At 38.7% G+C, this 15,935-nt stretch overlaps 2 protein-coding genes across 2 annotated transcripts in view; one reads left to right on the top strand and one right to left on the bottom strand.

Annotated features, from left to right (window-relative positions):
• The window catches only part of mat1a (methionine adenosyltransferase 1A), a 53,619-nt gene extending 42,207 nt beyond the window's left edge, over positions 1–11,412 (top strand). The window contains exons 8-9 of the mRNA XM_062975829.1: positions 783–916; positions 3,967–11,412. Of these exons, the coding sequence (XP_062831899.1) occupies positions 783–916; positions 3,967–4,069 (237 nt within the window). The 3' untranslated portion in view covers positions 4,070–11,412. The remainder of the gene's footprint in view (positions 1–782; positions 917–3,966) is intronic.
• The window catches only part of LOC134297668 (uncharacterized), a 345,438-nt gene that overhangs the window by 274,617 nt on the left and 54,886 nt on the right, over positions 1–15,935 (bottom strand). The window lies entirely within an intron of this gene.

A 15,935-nucleotide genomic window follows, 5' to 3' on the forward strand; every position in this document is an offset into this window, starting at 1 on the left:
AATATTTTGGCCAACACACATACTATACAACTCCCACAAATATTCTATACTTGGCTGGTAGGAGTTGTGGGTAAACACCTCTGGAAGGCCAACGTTTTTCCAGACTAAGGTTACTTTGGGTCTCGAACAAGAAAGAAAACCAGATACTGAGCAGTGTTACTTTTGATAGAATTAAAACAAAAGTTGGGATTGCCTTTTCCAGTGCAAGCCCTGTATTTCCAAAAGGTAATTCTGCCTTGGAGAGGTCACAGTAAAGGGGTCTTTTAAGCAGCCATGTCTAATAGGTTAAATATATGCAAAGCTGTATTGGATAAAGTCACCGTATAATAGAGTGGTGTCATTTGTCATTTGTCATCTTCAGTGTCTCAGACAGAGGCCTTTCTTACCTGGGATAATAATTCTTAACAGTTATTTGGCATTTTGGGAGTCTTCAGAGCTTTTTGAATTTTACTTTCTCAGTCTTTCTGAGTCTTACCAATAATTCTTTAAAGAAGGTATTATTATTATTATTATTATTATTATTATTATTATTATTATGTTTATTATGTTTGTTAATGCCCTGCTTTTACTTTCCACAAGGAGACTCAAAGCAGTTTAACTTTCTCTATTCATTTTAATTTTTAATATTTGATCCTTCCTTCCCAATTTCACCACAACTGAGGCATTTTGCATTTCAACATATCAAAATATTTCTTTTGTATACAGTTGGACCCTTTACTAGTCAAACAGATATACAGCATATATACAAACTGGGCCTAAATATGGTGTCTTTGAATCTATAGGTTGCCTATGCCATTGGTGTGGCTGAGCCACTTTCCGTCTCTCTATTCACTTACGGTACCTCAACAAGAACTGAGCAAGAGCTGCTGAACATTGTACACCAGAATTTTGACCTTCGTCCTGGAGCCATTGTCAAGCAAGTATTTCATAAAGAATCTTACTTACCGTATATACTTGAGTATAAACCGACCCAAATATAAGCTGAGGCACCTAATTTTACCACAAAAAATTGGGAAAACTTATTGACTCGAGTATAAGCCGAGGGTGGGAAATGCAGCAGCTACTGGTAAATTTCAAATAAAAATAGAAACTAATAAAATTATGTTAATTGAGGCATCAGTGGGTTTAATGTTTTGAATATTGACCATATTTCAAAGAAAAACAGTAAACTAAATCTATAAGTGGAAAAATAGGGTCAACAAAAACAATGTGGTATCAACAATAACTTTATAATCATCATCATCATCATCAACAACAGCTTCCTTTGTATCCCACTCTATCTATCTCCCCATGGTGTTTCAGGCCGGCTTCCAACATAGTAACAGGCAAACATTCAATGCCTATATAAACAATGCAAAGCTAGATATAGATCTATAATTATATATACTAATTTCACATTTTTATTTTCCCCTGAAATCTTTGCAAATCCTTTATGTGCCTTTTCCTCCTGCAATATTTGCAAGGCCTATTTATCAATGTTCTAGACATCTCTATATGTGTGTGCGCGCGCATTTTCCCTCTGTTAATATTTGCAACCTCTATATATCTCTATTAATATCTATCTATCTAGACATCTATCTATAGATAATTATATATAGGACTTGCAGATACGGTAGAGTCTCACTTATCCAAGCTAAACGGGCCGGCAGAAGCTTGGATAAGCGAATATCTTGGATAATAAGGAGGGGTTAAGGAAAAGCCTATTAAACATCAAATTAGGTTATGATTTTACAAATTAAGCACCAAAACGTCATGCTATACAACAAATTTGACAGAAAAAGTAGTTCAATACGCAGTAATGTTATGTTGTAATTACTGTATTTACAAATTTAGCACCAAAATATCACGATATATTGAAAACATTGACTACAAAAATGGCTTGGATTATCCAGAAGCTTGGATAAGCGAGGCTTGGATAAGTGAGACTCTACTGTACTTGCAAACATGTGAGGGTAAAATTCATATGTAAAATTAATATATACATATAGGTACAGATATACAGGTACATGAAAATCTCTAAATATCTATATGTATATAGAATTTGCAAAGACCTGCAAACATATGAGGGGAAAATTCATATATTAACGTATTTGTAGGGGGAACGTCTTTATAAATATTTACAAGCTTTGGGGCATGCATTTGCCCAAGGAAGAAATGCAAGCAAAGCCCCCCTAAAAACAACTTTGGCCTCTTTTCTCCTGCCCTTTCCCACCTCTTTTCTTTCTCACTTTTTCAAACTCTAAAAGTAGCCAGAAAAGTCTTTTTAAAACTTCTCTCCCCCTTCCAAAAAACCCACCTCATTTTTGTTTCCTTAGGAATAAAAAGAAATACACACCTTCTGTTGCTCTCTTTTCCTTCCTTCCCTCCCTTTGGACTCAAATGTTCTTGCAATAACAACCACAACAACAATAATGAATCCTGCAAATTTGCAAAAATCTCTCTTTTTCTTCCCCTTATAATAATAATAATAAAACTTTATTTATATCTCCTAGATGGGACTCCAATCATAAAAACAACACATACATTACAGAGCAACATAATAACACATTGTTAAGCAAAGTAAAACAATACAATTATATAGCAATAAATAACACGTATACAACCTGATCAAGGGGACGGGAACCACAAACCCAATATATTAAAATGTATCATTTTAGGCTAGATAAATCTTTTTCTTCTTCCTGGCTTGCAAGGGTTTCTCTCGCACTCTCCTTTCCCTTTTGAAAACATTCCCTTCCCTTCCCCCCCCCCTCTCTCTCTCTCTTAAAAAAATAAGATAACTCCAGCCTGGGAGGAGAAGTGGAGGAGGGAGGTTTTGGGAAAGAAAACACTGTGGCCTCCAGGCTCCCACTGCTGGCTTGACCTTGACCCTATTATAAGCCGGGGAGGCTTTTTCAGCTCATAAATAAGGACTGAAAAACTCTGGCTTATCTTCGAGTATATACGGTATGTGATTAATGACATCTATTGTCCTGTAAATACCCAAAAGTATCTACTACTTGGGATCTCCAATACATAGAAGCTAAAAGAGTGGATGTGCATATTAAAAATATATAGCATTACTTCCTACAGTGATGTCAGACTAGCATACATAGCTCCTCTTTATATTTATTTTCACAATCACGCTGTGAAGTAGATTTTGTGACTTAGGACTGGAACTTGGGTTTCTCAGTCTGGCACTTTGATCACTGCATCAGATTGGCTATTGATGTCTTCCACTCTGGTTGCCTTCAGAAGCATAAAGCACTATCCAAAATAGCCACATTCCAACTGGATGAGGATATGGTTTGCTAGCCATATTTCTCAACCATTTTTTTTCTCATCTTCCTCATCCAAGAAGGTTTTGTGCTGCTTATATAGGTGCAGAAATTTGCTGTCTCTGAGGGCCCCAGCTTTTTACTCAGAATTGATCTGGCAGTTTTTTTTATAGCTCATGGAATTCTGCCAGCAGGATAGTGAGTCCCGCTTTCAAAGGGTAGACTATCCTAATGTTTAAACATAAGCTCTGACCAGGGGAAAATATATGAGGGGCTGCAACAGATCAACCACAAGGCATGGAAACTGGAAGCTGGGGCCTTCCAAGTTCACATAAGAAAATGCTGCATTTGCAGGAAAAGTTGTTCTTTCTTTCATGTCACCCGTACCTTCCAGCAGACACCCATGAATGACCGATATGATGATAGCACTATTCCCAGAAATAAACTGATGCAAATTCACCCTATAGATTGTGCCATAAATATCCAGGTCCGTTGCCTTGTGCATGGCAGCTGTTTCCTCTGACACATATGTGGCAACTAACTCACAAAGCAGGCATCTTTGGCTTTCAAAGCAGCTGCTTGCAACTGCTATGAAATATCTCTTTTCTTTTAGGCAGTTTGCATACCATGGAGGAAAAAATAAACTGACATGTCATAATTTTATAGTCTAGCTATTACTGACTCTTTCTTTTCCTTTACATTGAATTAGAGATCTGGATTTGAAGAAGCCAATCTATCAGAAGACTGCCTGTTACGGTCACTTTGGAAGAAGTGAATTTTCTTGGGAAGTACCCAAGAAACTGGCTTTTTAACTGTCTTGAGCCTAAGCTCAATGGGAATGGATTTCACTACAAAGGGTGCTTCCAATGACCATCATCTAAGTTCAGAAAATTGGGGGGGGGGAAGAAAACTACCATGATTTGTATTTTCAGCATCACAATCCACAAAAAAATGAAAATGCAGGCGGATATTTTTTTCTCTCCTGTTGCTGCTAAATTTTTCAGTTCCACTTAGAAAGATGATTGAGAACTTGAGCCCATAGTCAAACCATACAATGCTGGACTACAAACAAGCTTGTCTCTTTTCTTATATTCAAATGAGAAACCAGATTCCCGCAGGTTCAAGAAACTTGTTCATTTTTCCTGGACAATTATCAATTCTATGCACCATTTTTTTTGTGATGTTGGTACGGCAAGGACCTGGTAGGCTCTTGATGTGGAGGGAGAGTATTGGTCTATAACCAAGTCTTATCTTATCCAAAGGATTTTGTCAGGCTTTAAATATGCCTTGCCAGCTGTCTGCTATTATAGTAATTTTTTAAGTAGGGGAGTTTAGCTTTCTCTTTTGTAACGGCATTGTGACAGAAACATTCAGAATGGTGCATGCCCGGTGCCTTCTGTATATATGCTTACATAATTGGTAAAATTGTTAGAGCCTCTTCCCAGCAGGGCTGTTGTTTCCTATAAAGAGCGGTGGGGGTACAAAGGAAAATGGTTGCTTGCAAATCGCCTACCTCCACTATTGTCTGAGCTGTGAAATTTCATAGTTGTGCATGACGTTCCAAAATCAGAGTATGAGGATGATGGCAATAGAAATACTGAAATAGTGGGCCTTTTGTAAAGGAAGTGAAAAGTTAATTGTGTATCTGTAGGAGAAATTACACATAACCTTGGAGTAGAAGGGGCTATATGATGTTAGCAAGAAATGGATAATATAAATAAGCAAGCAGGTGGAAGCCTAGAAAGCAAAATGGAAACAGGGTTTCTACAAACAAGATGTATGAAGAAAATGATGCAGGCTAATTAATAAACTTAAAAAGGACAAGATGCAGGCTAGGCAATAAATTTTAAATAAAGAACATGAAAAAGAAGCTGAGAGGCAAATACTTGACAGCACACTATACCACTGCTTCTTAATCTTTCTGCTAGGCAGAATGCATAGTAGGGTTTCCGCCCTCAAAATGCCACAGACTGGCATTATATTTGCGTCTCTTGACTACAACTGAAAACGCACAGAGTATCAGCAGCCAACTGGTGGATTAGTTTTGGTACATGGACCAACACTTAGAGCTGCACTACACTAGGGCACCAAGAAAATGGAACAAACTGCCTTGCAGCAAGGTGAAAAGGCCATCATGGTGCCACCATGATGGGAAGGAGATGGCTCAGGGTTTGCAGTTCTGCTGCCCCTTTGATGTTATTGAACTGTAAGTCACAGCAGCCCTAGCTAGTGAGAAGCATACTGTCCAGTGTTTCACAGAGGAGAACCAAGACACATATGGTCAAGAAAAATCAGAGTGTAGTCAAGATGACAAAATTTATTCAGCAAGAACACCCAAGCAAGGAGAGGCTGCAGTTATTTGTTTTTGTTTGAGCCTACTGGGGAAGGCAAGATTGTACTCCCATCTCTTCTCTTCCTTTCCTTAATAGAGTGCAAATTACATTTGCAGATTGAGGTTTGCAGCATTTGAAGGAGCCCAAGAACAAAGAAGAAAGAAATTGGGACATTTTAGAAGCAGCTGAAAAAGTGGAATGATATAATTAATTGTGATCACCCTTACCAAATTTGGGACGGTTGGAGATTATGGGCGAGGAATTCTGGAAGTTACAACCAGCATCTGGTTGCTGCGTGGGTCTTACTCCTGGGATACGTAGTTGAAGGCAGGGATTATGGTCAGAAGGAGGCATTAAAATCAACTATTAGCCTGTTTCCCCAAAAATAATACAGGATCTTTTCATTAATTTTTGCTCCAAAAGATGCGTTAAGGCTTGTTTTCAGGGGCAGTCTTATATTTCCAAATTGAATTTATAAATGAACTATATCTTAGGCTTATTTTTGAAATAGAGCTTATATTTCAAGCATCCTCAGAAATTCTGATAGGTCTTATTTTCAGGGTAGGTCTTATTTTGGGGTAAACAGGGTAGTCATACAAGGGAGGGTTAGGTGTACAGTGTTCCCTCACTACTTCGCAGTTCACTTTTCACAGATTCGCTGTTTCGCAGTTTTTCAATAAACTCTCAAAATATTTTTTTAATTTACAGCCTAAGGAAGAGAGGAAGGAGAAGCCAAAGGGAGAGCAAAGAAGCCCAAGTGGCCACGGGAGGAGAATGAGGCGATTTATCAACACACGATTGGTTGATAAAGACTTAAAATAGTGTATAACTACTAAAATAATGTATAAATATTAAAATAAATATAGTGTCCCTGCTTTGCGGATTTTCACTTATTGCTGGTGGTCCTGGAACCTAACCCCAGTGATAAGTGAGGGAACACTGTATTTGGGTTCTGCTTTAGGTGGAGGAACTGTCTTGTGTCAACAGCAAATGGATGCTAGAAGGAAAAGAACATACATAAGGTCTCATGAGAGGAACTTTGCATAAGTGACTGGTCAGGGAGATGAAGAAAAGAAAGTGATGGAGAGCTGGATTTCATATCAGTTTGTGCTAATCAGCCAGCATACAAGTCTGTTATTTTCCTTTTAACAGAACCATTGCAAGGGCAGAGGCTTCGCAAGCAAAGTTTCCCTTGCCACAGTTGCATGTTGAAAAGTTGAGCTCAGGTTTGCTTGAAATTTAAAAGGAATAGAAGCCCTGTTTGGAATGGGATAGGACACTTTTGTGTATCACAATATCAGCATCTTATCTCAGTAGATTACTTTGCTATGAAATGCATAACATATATAGGATGGTGCTATATAAATTTGTATTATTGATCATCTTTGGCTGTTACATGTTCTAGCTTAAATCTAGTCACTGTATCTTGAGTATGATTTGCTAGCAGTGCTGTTTTTTCAGTTGTGGAAAACCACTGATCCTCTCAGTGCCTTTGTGAATTAATCTCTTTGCATCAAGAGTTCAGTATGTGTTTATATATGCTTTCGCCATGGGATTTTTAATGGCCATTGGCATGTCAAAAATGTACTGATTTGATTTGACCCTAGTTATTATTAGTTTTAAAACAATTTGGATTCTATAATAGGCGCTGGGACATCATCATTGAGATACAAAGCAGACAAGGAAAGTTCAACCCCAACCTCCAGAAGAAATTTAAGAATTCTTCAGTTTCTTTGTATGCAGCTGAACCATCCACCAGATGGTGGTATAACCCACGCTTGACTTGTCAGTATGGTGAAAATCTCCATCTCAAAAATACTATTAATTAGCTGACATTGTGTTCCGTTCTCTATTACTACTTTAGTGCAAGCAATAAAAAAACTAAGCAGCTAACACTACAACTGAACATGACAATATTCATTAATTAGTGATGCTTTAAATCTGAGGGTAAGTGAAAGTGAATAGAATTTTATTTTTATTTTTTTAAAAAGGTTTGCCAACTGAAGTAAATTCATCATGATGTACCTCCCTGTTTGAACAATTTTTCTTATGAGAAGAAATGTCTTATTTTTCATATCTGATAGCAGGATTTGGGAGAGTTATTGATGCGATGTGTTGTCGAAGGCTTTCATGGCCAGAATCATTGGGTTGATGTGATATTTCCTAGGGCTGCCTATTGTGGGCAGGGAAAAGGAAGAAGGCTCTGACATCTGTTTAGACTTTGGATTTTAATTTGGCTCAATAGTGCCTTTTCCTTGTGGAATTATGGTTTAGTCTGTGAAGGAGGCTAAGGTTTTTTAAATGAATGTTTAGCATTCTTAAGATTTTCCAAGCTTCTTTAAGGAGAAATTATGATAGATCACAAGAGCCATTCGAAGAAAAGCAAGTTATAAAGAGAAAAAACATTGTAAATATGTCTATAAATTTATAATATGGATGAATGTGAACACAATCCTTTATCACCAACAGATTGTATCCATATCAACATATTAGATGCAAGTTAGAGGTTTGCCGGATTTCATTTTTTTAGTCACTGGCTGATCTTAAGTGATGTCTTTCATGACCACGAGATTCCCTTTATGGGAAGGCAAATGTTAATAACATTTTGACAAAAACTAAGTTGGAATTTCAGCAGGTGTAGCTTTTTTATATCCTCCATAAAAAGCTGCATCCACTCAAATTCCCTCTGTATTTAACAGACAATTCTGGCTTTCTTGGCATATAGTCAAACTCCAATCTCTCCCCTAGTAACCATACCCTGGGGATTTCTTCTGTCCGTAAATGCTGAAATTTGCATTGCTGTGTGTACTAGACATGTCCAAAAAATGGTTTTGAATTCTATATCGGATTTATTTCAGATTGTTCTCGCTTTTTGATACACATTGTCTCACAGCACAACCAGCAATGTAATTCGAACCATTGTTGGCCCATTTTCTAATTGTCTCTTAATGTTTCGTTAATTCCCCCCCCCCCCAAAATGTAAATATATTTTTTAAATATTTTTTGTAATTGTTTCTGCAACCTACCTTGAATGGGAGCTTAGCGCAGCCTAACATGGATGCCGCTCCCCAGCCAATCAGAAGCTTCCACGATGGATGCAAAGGTGGGGGCTAGGGTCCTCTGCGTCCACATGGAAGATTGCCATAAAATCCCGTTGTGTAGCCCGGGCGAGCCATTCTGGGCCAGGCTTTGCGCTGAGAGGATGGTGGTCTGCAAATGGAGAGCAAGCAAGCCTTGTGTCTTGAGGGAGAGAGAGGGTGAAGGGGCCCAGTCTGGCTGTTCCCACAGAGGGGTTTGGAGAAAGGATTAGGGTTTTGTTGCTGGTTCTTTCTCTTAGAAAGGGAATTTCTAGTTTTCAAAGTATCTTTGCACTCCTTACCAGGGCATTGCTTGGCATGGTGGTCACTAGTCCATTTCTAATTGAAGGCATTGGGTTGAGGCTTGTGGGATTACATACCCAGAGACACCATTGATTTCCAGTGTCCTTCTTGCTTACAAATATAGCAAGGGAATTTCTAGTTTTCAAAGTATCTTTGCACAACTTGCAAGGGCATTGCAAATTTGATGAGGATAGCTCAAGAAATGAGGGTGGGAGAGCCATGTAAAAGTCCCCCCCCCCGGGTTCCTTTTTTTTGGTGATTGCGCATTCGCGTCCGCCATTTTAGAAACATTTAGAATCATTAAGAATTTTCGGAAATATCCGAAATTTTTGGGTGAAAAAATCTGAAATACTTTCTATATCGAAGCGCCAGCGCCCCCTACTTTAGAAACGAGAATTGAAACATTTTTTTCATCGATCGGACATGCCTAGTATGTACTCATGGTTTTTCTAGTAGGTTTTATGTTGGATACAATTATGCTGCGGATGGCAGATACGTCATTCTGAGACTCCTACTAGCTTCTTAAAATTAAGGGAGAAAGATTCCTTTGAGCTAGAGAAAAATTAAGTCGGTGGAAAGGCATCAGCCTGCCAAGCAGATGTGTTGGGAAAATTGAACAGCAGAATTTTGCTAACAACGGGATACAACTGAAAATTTAATTATCCGAGGACTCATCTACACAGGCCACAAACCCAGAATCAAGAGAGATGTTGCTCCTGGACATCTGCATGACGTTCAGGGACTTCTGGCTCCTAACATGGGATTAAAACCAGTTAACCTGCTTTTACTTGCATTAGTTCCCTATGTTAGTTAGGAGCCCCCAGTGGTGCAGAGGGCTAAACCCTTGTGCTGGCAGGACTGATGACTTGAAGGTTGGGTTGCTGACCTGGAGGTTGCCGTTTCAAATCCAACCCAGGAGAGCATGGATGAGCTCCCTCTGTCAACTCTAGCTCCATGCGGGGACATGAGAGAAGCCTCCCACAAGGATGGTTAAAATATCAAAAACATCCAGGAGTCCCCTGGGCAACGTCCTTGCAGACGGCCAATTCTCTCACACCAGAAGCGACTTGCAGTCTCTCAAGTCACTTCTGACATGAAAAAAAACCCCCTGTGTTAGTAGAATTTGGAGAATGTTTTGGTCTTTTGCCAAATCACTTTTGTTCTGCACTTTGAGGTTGGGGTGCACAGCTGGACCAGTTGTAATTTAAACCAGTCCACTACCTACCCTGGCCAGTGCCACCATCCTCTCTTCCCTGAACTCTGGCACAGAAAGAAAGGGGGAATGACACTTAGCTTTGTTTTCTTTTGTCGCTGCATCAGCCAGCTCTGAAGGTCCTGAGATCTTGTGACCATTGCAGGGCACATTTGCTGTCTTGAACAAAGCAATCAGCCCCCTTTCCCCCCAGATGTCAACAAAGGCACCTGGCAACAATCATAAGCTCTTGGGAGTTCCAGAACCAACTGCCATGATGACAAATGACAATCCAGATAAGGATGACCATCTTAGATGGCCTGAACTCCATCCTGCTTCTTCAGTGGAATGAAAGTGGACAGTGTAGCCAACCATTGGGGCCGGCCCAGCATCAGAGTTGTGCCCCATATACATGGGCCATAAGAAACTGTATATTCCACTTAATACACTTGCACCTCTTTGCCCAAACAGCAGAGGTGCCTGGTGCCTTCAATAAGGGGTGTGCCCCCCCCCCACACACACACAAGTGATCCTCATTATTTCATCCCTTGGTTCCACACATTTAAAGCTTCTGATATCTCTTCCTATGAAAAAAGGGCCTGCTATCAGCCATACTGACTTTCTTAAACTGCTAACAGAACAGACTTCACAGTTCTTTGTTCAGGAGAAAAGTAGAGCAGCTCTTGAACAAATCTGAGATGCATGCTCTGAATAATTAGCACACAAGTTGTTTTAACAGCAGGAGTATCATAGGCAATGTTGGTAGCCCTTTTATGTCCATTTGGGGGACAGAAGCAGGTAGAGAGTGGGAAGGGAATACTGCGCAGAGCCTCAACATTGCAGACAGTGTGCTCATGGTTAGAAAACCCTGTGGATACCAAAATCCATTTATGCTCAAGTCCCAATACAGTGGTGTATCCAAATGGTATTCCTTATATAAAATGGCAAAATCAATGTTTTGTGTTTTTGGAGGAAATATTTTTGGAGAATGGTTGGAGAGGGGTGACTGTACTGTTCTATTGTGCAAAAGTGAAATGACAGATTTTTTTCTCAGGTTTTGTACATTTTGGGGTACATATACATAATGCTAGCTGACAGTGGCTACCACAAGTCACCAGAAATTGTGCCACCCATCTCCTGCCTCATCTTTTTTTCTCCGATGGAGTTGAAGGAAATAATTTTGTACTTCATATTCTGGTTAAAATTTGCAAACTCTCCCACCTATGCAATAAAAATATATGACAAATTTATTTATTTCTCTGTGTTTTGTTGGAATGTTGCAGCAGTGCCAACTGATACATCAGATTGACGGCAAGTCTGGACAAGCCCTTCTTTTGTCAGATAAATCCTTTGTTGCTTATTTGTGTTGCTGTCTTTTTCTTTGGAAGCCACAGAGCATGTCTCAAATCAAACACTGTGTTTGTCAGGCCGTATGTTCAATGAACTATCTGCTGTTTGCTGTGGTTGCTTTGTCTTGCTCTATACTTACATTATCATCAGATTAAGAACTGTAAAATCAGGAAGGCTGCTGTGTGTCATTCTCAGTGTTGAACTAGGGGAGGCTGTGGCATGTCATAGAAATGTCAAATATACTCATGGTGTCTGTCCCCCACTGCATTTCCATTATGGGGAGAAGAGCAAGATATATAATAAACTCAGGTTTCATTTCATAGAGTTGGAAGAGGCCACAAATACTAACCATCCCAACTCCACAACTGAAACCATTGACTACACAATCTCTGTTTAAAAATCTACAGAGAAGGAAACTCCTTCACACTGATTCAGCACATTCCACTGGCAAACAGGTCTTACAATATCTGAGAATTATGCACCACAGTAAAGGTTGAAAACATAGGAACACAATATGTATATTAGAGCATCATATATCTCTGTAAGTTACGACTGTGTGCCACTACAGCTGACAGAATTGGATCATCAGTTGTATTATTATTTGTATTATTGTTAACATTATTATGTATATGATGCTCTAATATACATATTGTGTTCTATGTTTTGAACCTTTACTGTGGTGCATATTTCTCAGATATTGTTTAGAATAGACAGCTGTGTTTAGTTATTATTAAACAGGTCTTACAGTCAGGAATTTTTTCCTAATATTTAGATGGAATCTCTTTTCCCATAGTTTGAATCTGTTGCCACGTGTTCTGTCTTTTGGAGAAGCAGAAAACAAGCCTATTCTATCTTCAATGTGAAATACTTTCAAATGTATATACATGACTTATCTTCTCCAGGCTAAACATATCCAGTTCCTAAACCATTCCTCATAGAGTATGTATTCCAGCTATTTGATCATTTTGCTCATCCTCCCCTGGACATGTTTCAACCTGTAAACATTTTTCCTGAATTGTGGTGCCCAGAACTGCACACAGGTTAGGTCTGGCCAAAGGAAAATACAGTGTACTATCAATTCCCTCGACGTCGACAGTATGTTCCTGTTGATGCAGGCTAGAAATGCATCAACAGCATTTTTAGCTGTCCCATCACATTGCTGACTTATGCCATTAGCTGCTGCATCACACTACTGACTTGAATATGAGTTGGTTGAAGGAAGCAATAGTAGGAAGGTACTCTTGTATCTTGCTGCTCTAAGGGAAAATAATGTGAAAGTAATTGCCCATTGTGTAACAAATATTCTGCTTCTTCTGTAGTACAGTAGAGTCTCGCTTATCCAACGCTGGCAGAACATTGGATAAGTGAATATGTTGGATAATAAGGAGGGATTAAGGAAAAGCTTATTAAACATCAAATTATGATTTTACAAATTAAGCACCAAAACATCATGTTATACAACAAATTTGACAGAAAAAGTAGTTCAATACACAGTAATGCTATGTAGTAATTACTGTATTTACGAATTTAGCACCAAAATATCATGATGTATTGAAAACATTGACTACAAAAATGTGTTGGATAATCCAGAACATTTGATAAGCGAGTGTTGGATAAGTGAGACTCTACTGTACTTGCCCTGTGTGCCTTCTGAAAAGCCCTTTGTTTGCTCAGCTCTGTGACCCTGTTGTGATCTAATTTCCTATTTTTTCTTGTGTGCGTGCTGTGCATTGCAAATTCCTTCTCCACATGCAAGCAGCCTAAGCCCATCTCTCCCCTGCCCCTGCAAAAAAGCTTTTAAAAATATAAAAGTCCTTTGTCCATGTTTGGTTGTACTACTCTCTGTCTTCTTCTGTCTTTTCTCCTAATAAATAATTCTCTACACACACACACACACACATCACATATATAAATAAAAATAATTATATATTATAATTACAATGAGGCATGGCCATTGGCCATGGTGTGGGTGGTGCTGCTGGGTCCCCAAAATCAGAGAGGAGTTGCCTTTGCCCTCTGAGGCTGAAAGAGTGTGTCTTACCCAAGGTGCTTAAATTGGAAAAAAAATCCTAAAAATCAATGGATGACTTGATCTTTATGAAACTTTGCAGGAATGATGCCCTACCCATGGTCTCTCACAGTGGGCAAATTCAAAGAGATACCTCTTTTGGGGTTTTTTTGGTTAAAAATGTTATTTGTAAAAACTTAAAAAAAAAACAATTTTCAAAAACTCAGTGGATGATTGAAATATTCTGAAAGTTTGCAGAAATTATGCCCTACTCATCTTCTGTCAACTGTTGGCAAATTCAACTGTTGTTTTGTCAACTGTTGTTTTGTTTAAAAAGAGCTATTTGTAAAAAAAAGTTTAAAATTTTCCAAAAAACCAGTGGGTGAGTGAAATGTTCTGAAACCTGGTAATCTTACAGTCGTAAATGTCTCCTATAAGTGTGCTAAATTTCATCCTTTTAAAAAAAATGTATTGTGTTATGTGAGAAAAACACAATCTATGAAATTCAGCAATCAAAATATAAATATTATTTCCCCAATCTCCCCACCAACACCCCTGCTTCCACCCGTGAACTCCCATCCAGGACTTCTGACACTACACGATATAGAACTAGTGTCTAACAAAACTCTACTCTTACAATTACATTAATATTTTCCCTGTGTGGCTATTTCAAAATCTATTTTTGTCTTCTTTTTTAAATACCCAAAAGGCAAGTCTCAATTTTCTAACAAACTCTTTATTGTTTCCACCCCTTATGCCATTTGAGAGCTTGGCTGTTTGAATATACACAACTAATTTTCTTCTCCAATCCTTCATTTTTAGTTCATTTTTCCTCTTCCAAGACTTTGCTACTGTAATTCTTGCAGTCACAAAACTATATTGGCAAATTTCTATATTTTCTTTACAGGCTCCTTCTTGAAACAAGCCCAGTAGGCATATTTCTGGGGTTTTCTTAACCTTTTTAGAAATCATTTTATTAGTTTTTTGTGTCACCTTTTTCAATTTTTTTAACCTTCTTGCAAGTCCACCAAAGATAGAAGAAGGTGCCTTTCTGCTAAGTTTCATTCTAATGGCCATAAAAGTGACGGTTAATTGAGACTCTATAAAGTTTCCCAATTGGTGCTAATAGACCAAATCTTACTGAAACAAAAACTGAACTCGGAGTTTTGAATTATGAATCCAAATGCACCCCGTCCTAATCTCCCAGAATCTTCCCAAAAACAGAATGGAGGAGACACCCAAAATTCAAAACAAAATAGAATGTATTTCTGCCATTTCAAACACCCCTGTGAATTAGAGACTATAGTCAAGATTCTGCATTGCTTAAGTATAATGTTACAAATACTGACTAGTGGAGTTACATTCCATTTGCATTCTGCAACCCTTATACCGAATGTAGTGCAATGCATATGGATCAACGGTCAAGGCAAAACTTGTTAAGCAATTGCAATGTGTAATACAAATCCAAAGATGCAATGTACATCCGCATACTATGTATATTTTAATATGCACAAATCACCAACAGAATGTCTGCTTTTGAGACCAATTTCAGGTTCCAAAGTAATTTTTTGAGCTTAATTATTACCAAGCACCCATGCATGATATTATACAGTATATCCTGGCCACATTCATGAATGATTCCCCTTTGCCTGGTGAGTACGCAGAAGAAGGAATATCGGCTAATTCTTCAGTTAAGCATAACAGACATTCACGCCTTCAGAGGAGCCAAGGCAGAGATAGTGAAATGGCATGAGCAGTGGAGGCACCAAAGGGAAGGGAAAATCTCAAATCTCCACTGTTGTTCATTCAGGAAAGCAGGACCTAAATAGCACTTTGTGATCGAGGAAAGGAGCCAATGGGAAAAGTCAATGTTGTGGACCCAATCAGATCTTGCCCAGTTCATAATGTAGCCAGTTCTATCTTCCACATCCACGGGAGAGTGAAAGTGCACTGAGTTTTAGTCCAAACTATAAAGTTATCTTTTGCCAAATCTGTTATCTACCTATCTCTTATATAAGCTCAGCATTTTCGAACACTACTTTAAGGTTCAGACTAAAGGCCCGAGGCTGTGGCGCAGACGGGAGAGCAATGAATCACTGACCAGGAGGTCATAAGTTCGAGGCCCGCTCGGAGCTATGTTTGTTGTTTGTCTTTGTCCTATGTTAAAAAGGCATTGAATGTTTGCCTGATGTGTGTAATGTGATCCGCCCTGAGTCCCCTTCGGGGTGAGAAGGGCGGAATATAAATGCTGTAAATAAATAAATAAATAATAAATAAAAGCCAGAATGAGTTTACCATTTCACTGACATGGTTACTTGACTGCTACCACTAAGCATTGCCCCAGAATTATTTGTATTATTATGTACATAGTTGATGAATATTGATAGCTCTTCCCCACTCTCAACCCACCCCCAA

Source organism: Anolis carolinensis, chromosome 3 (assembly GCF_035594765.1).
Source record: "Anolis carolinensis isolate JA03-04 chromosome 3, rAnoCar3.1.pri, whole genome shotgun sequence".
NCBI lineage: Eukaryota > Metazoa > Chordata > Lepidosauria > Squamata > Dactyloidae > Anolis > Anolis carolinensis.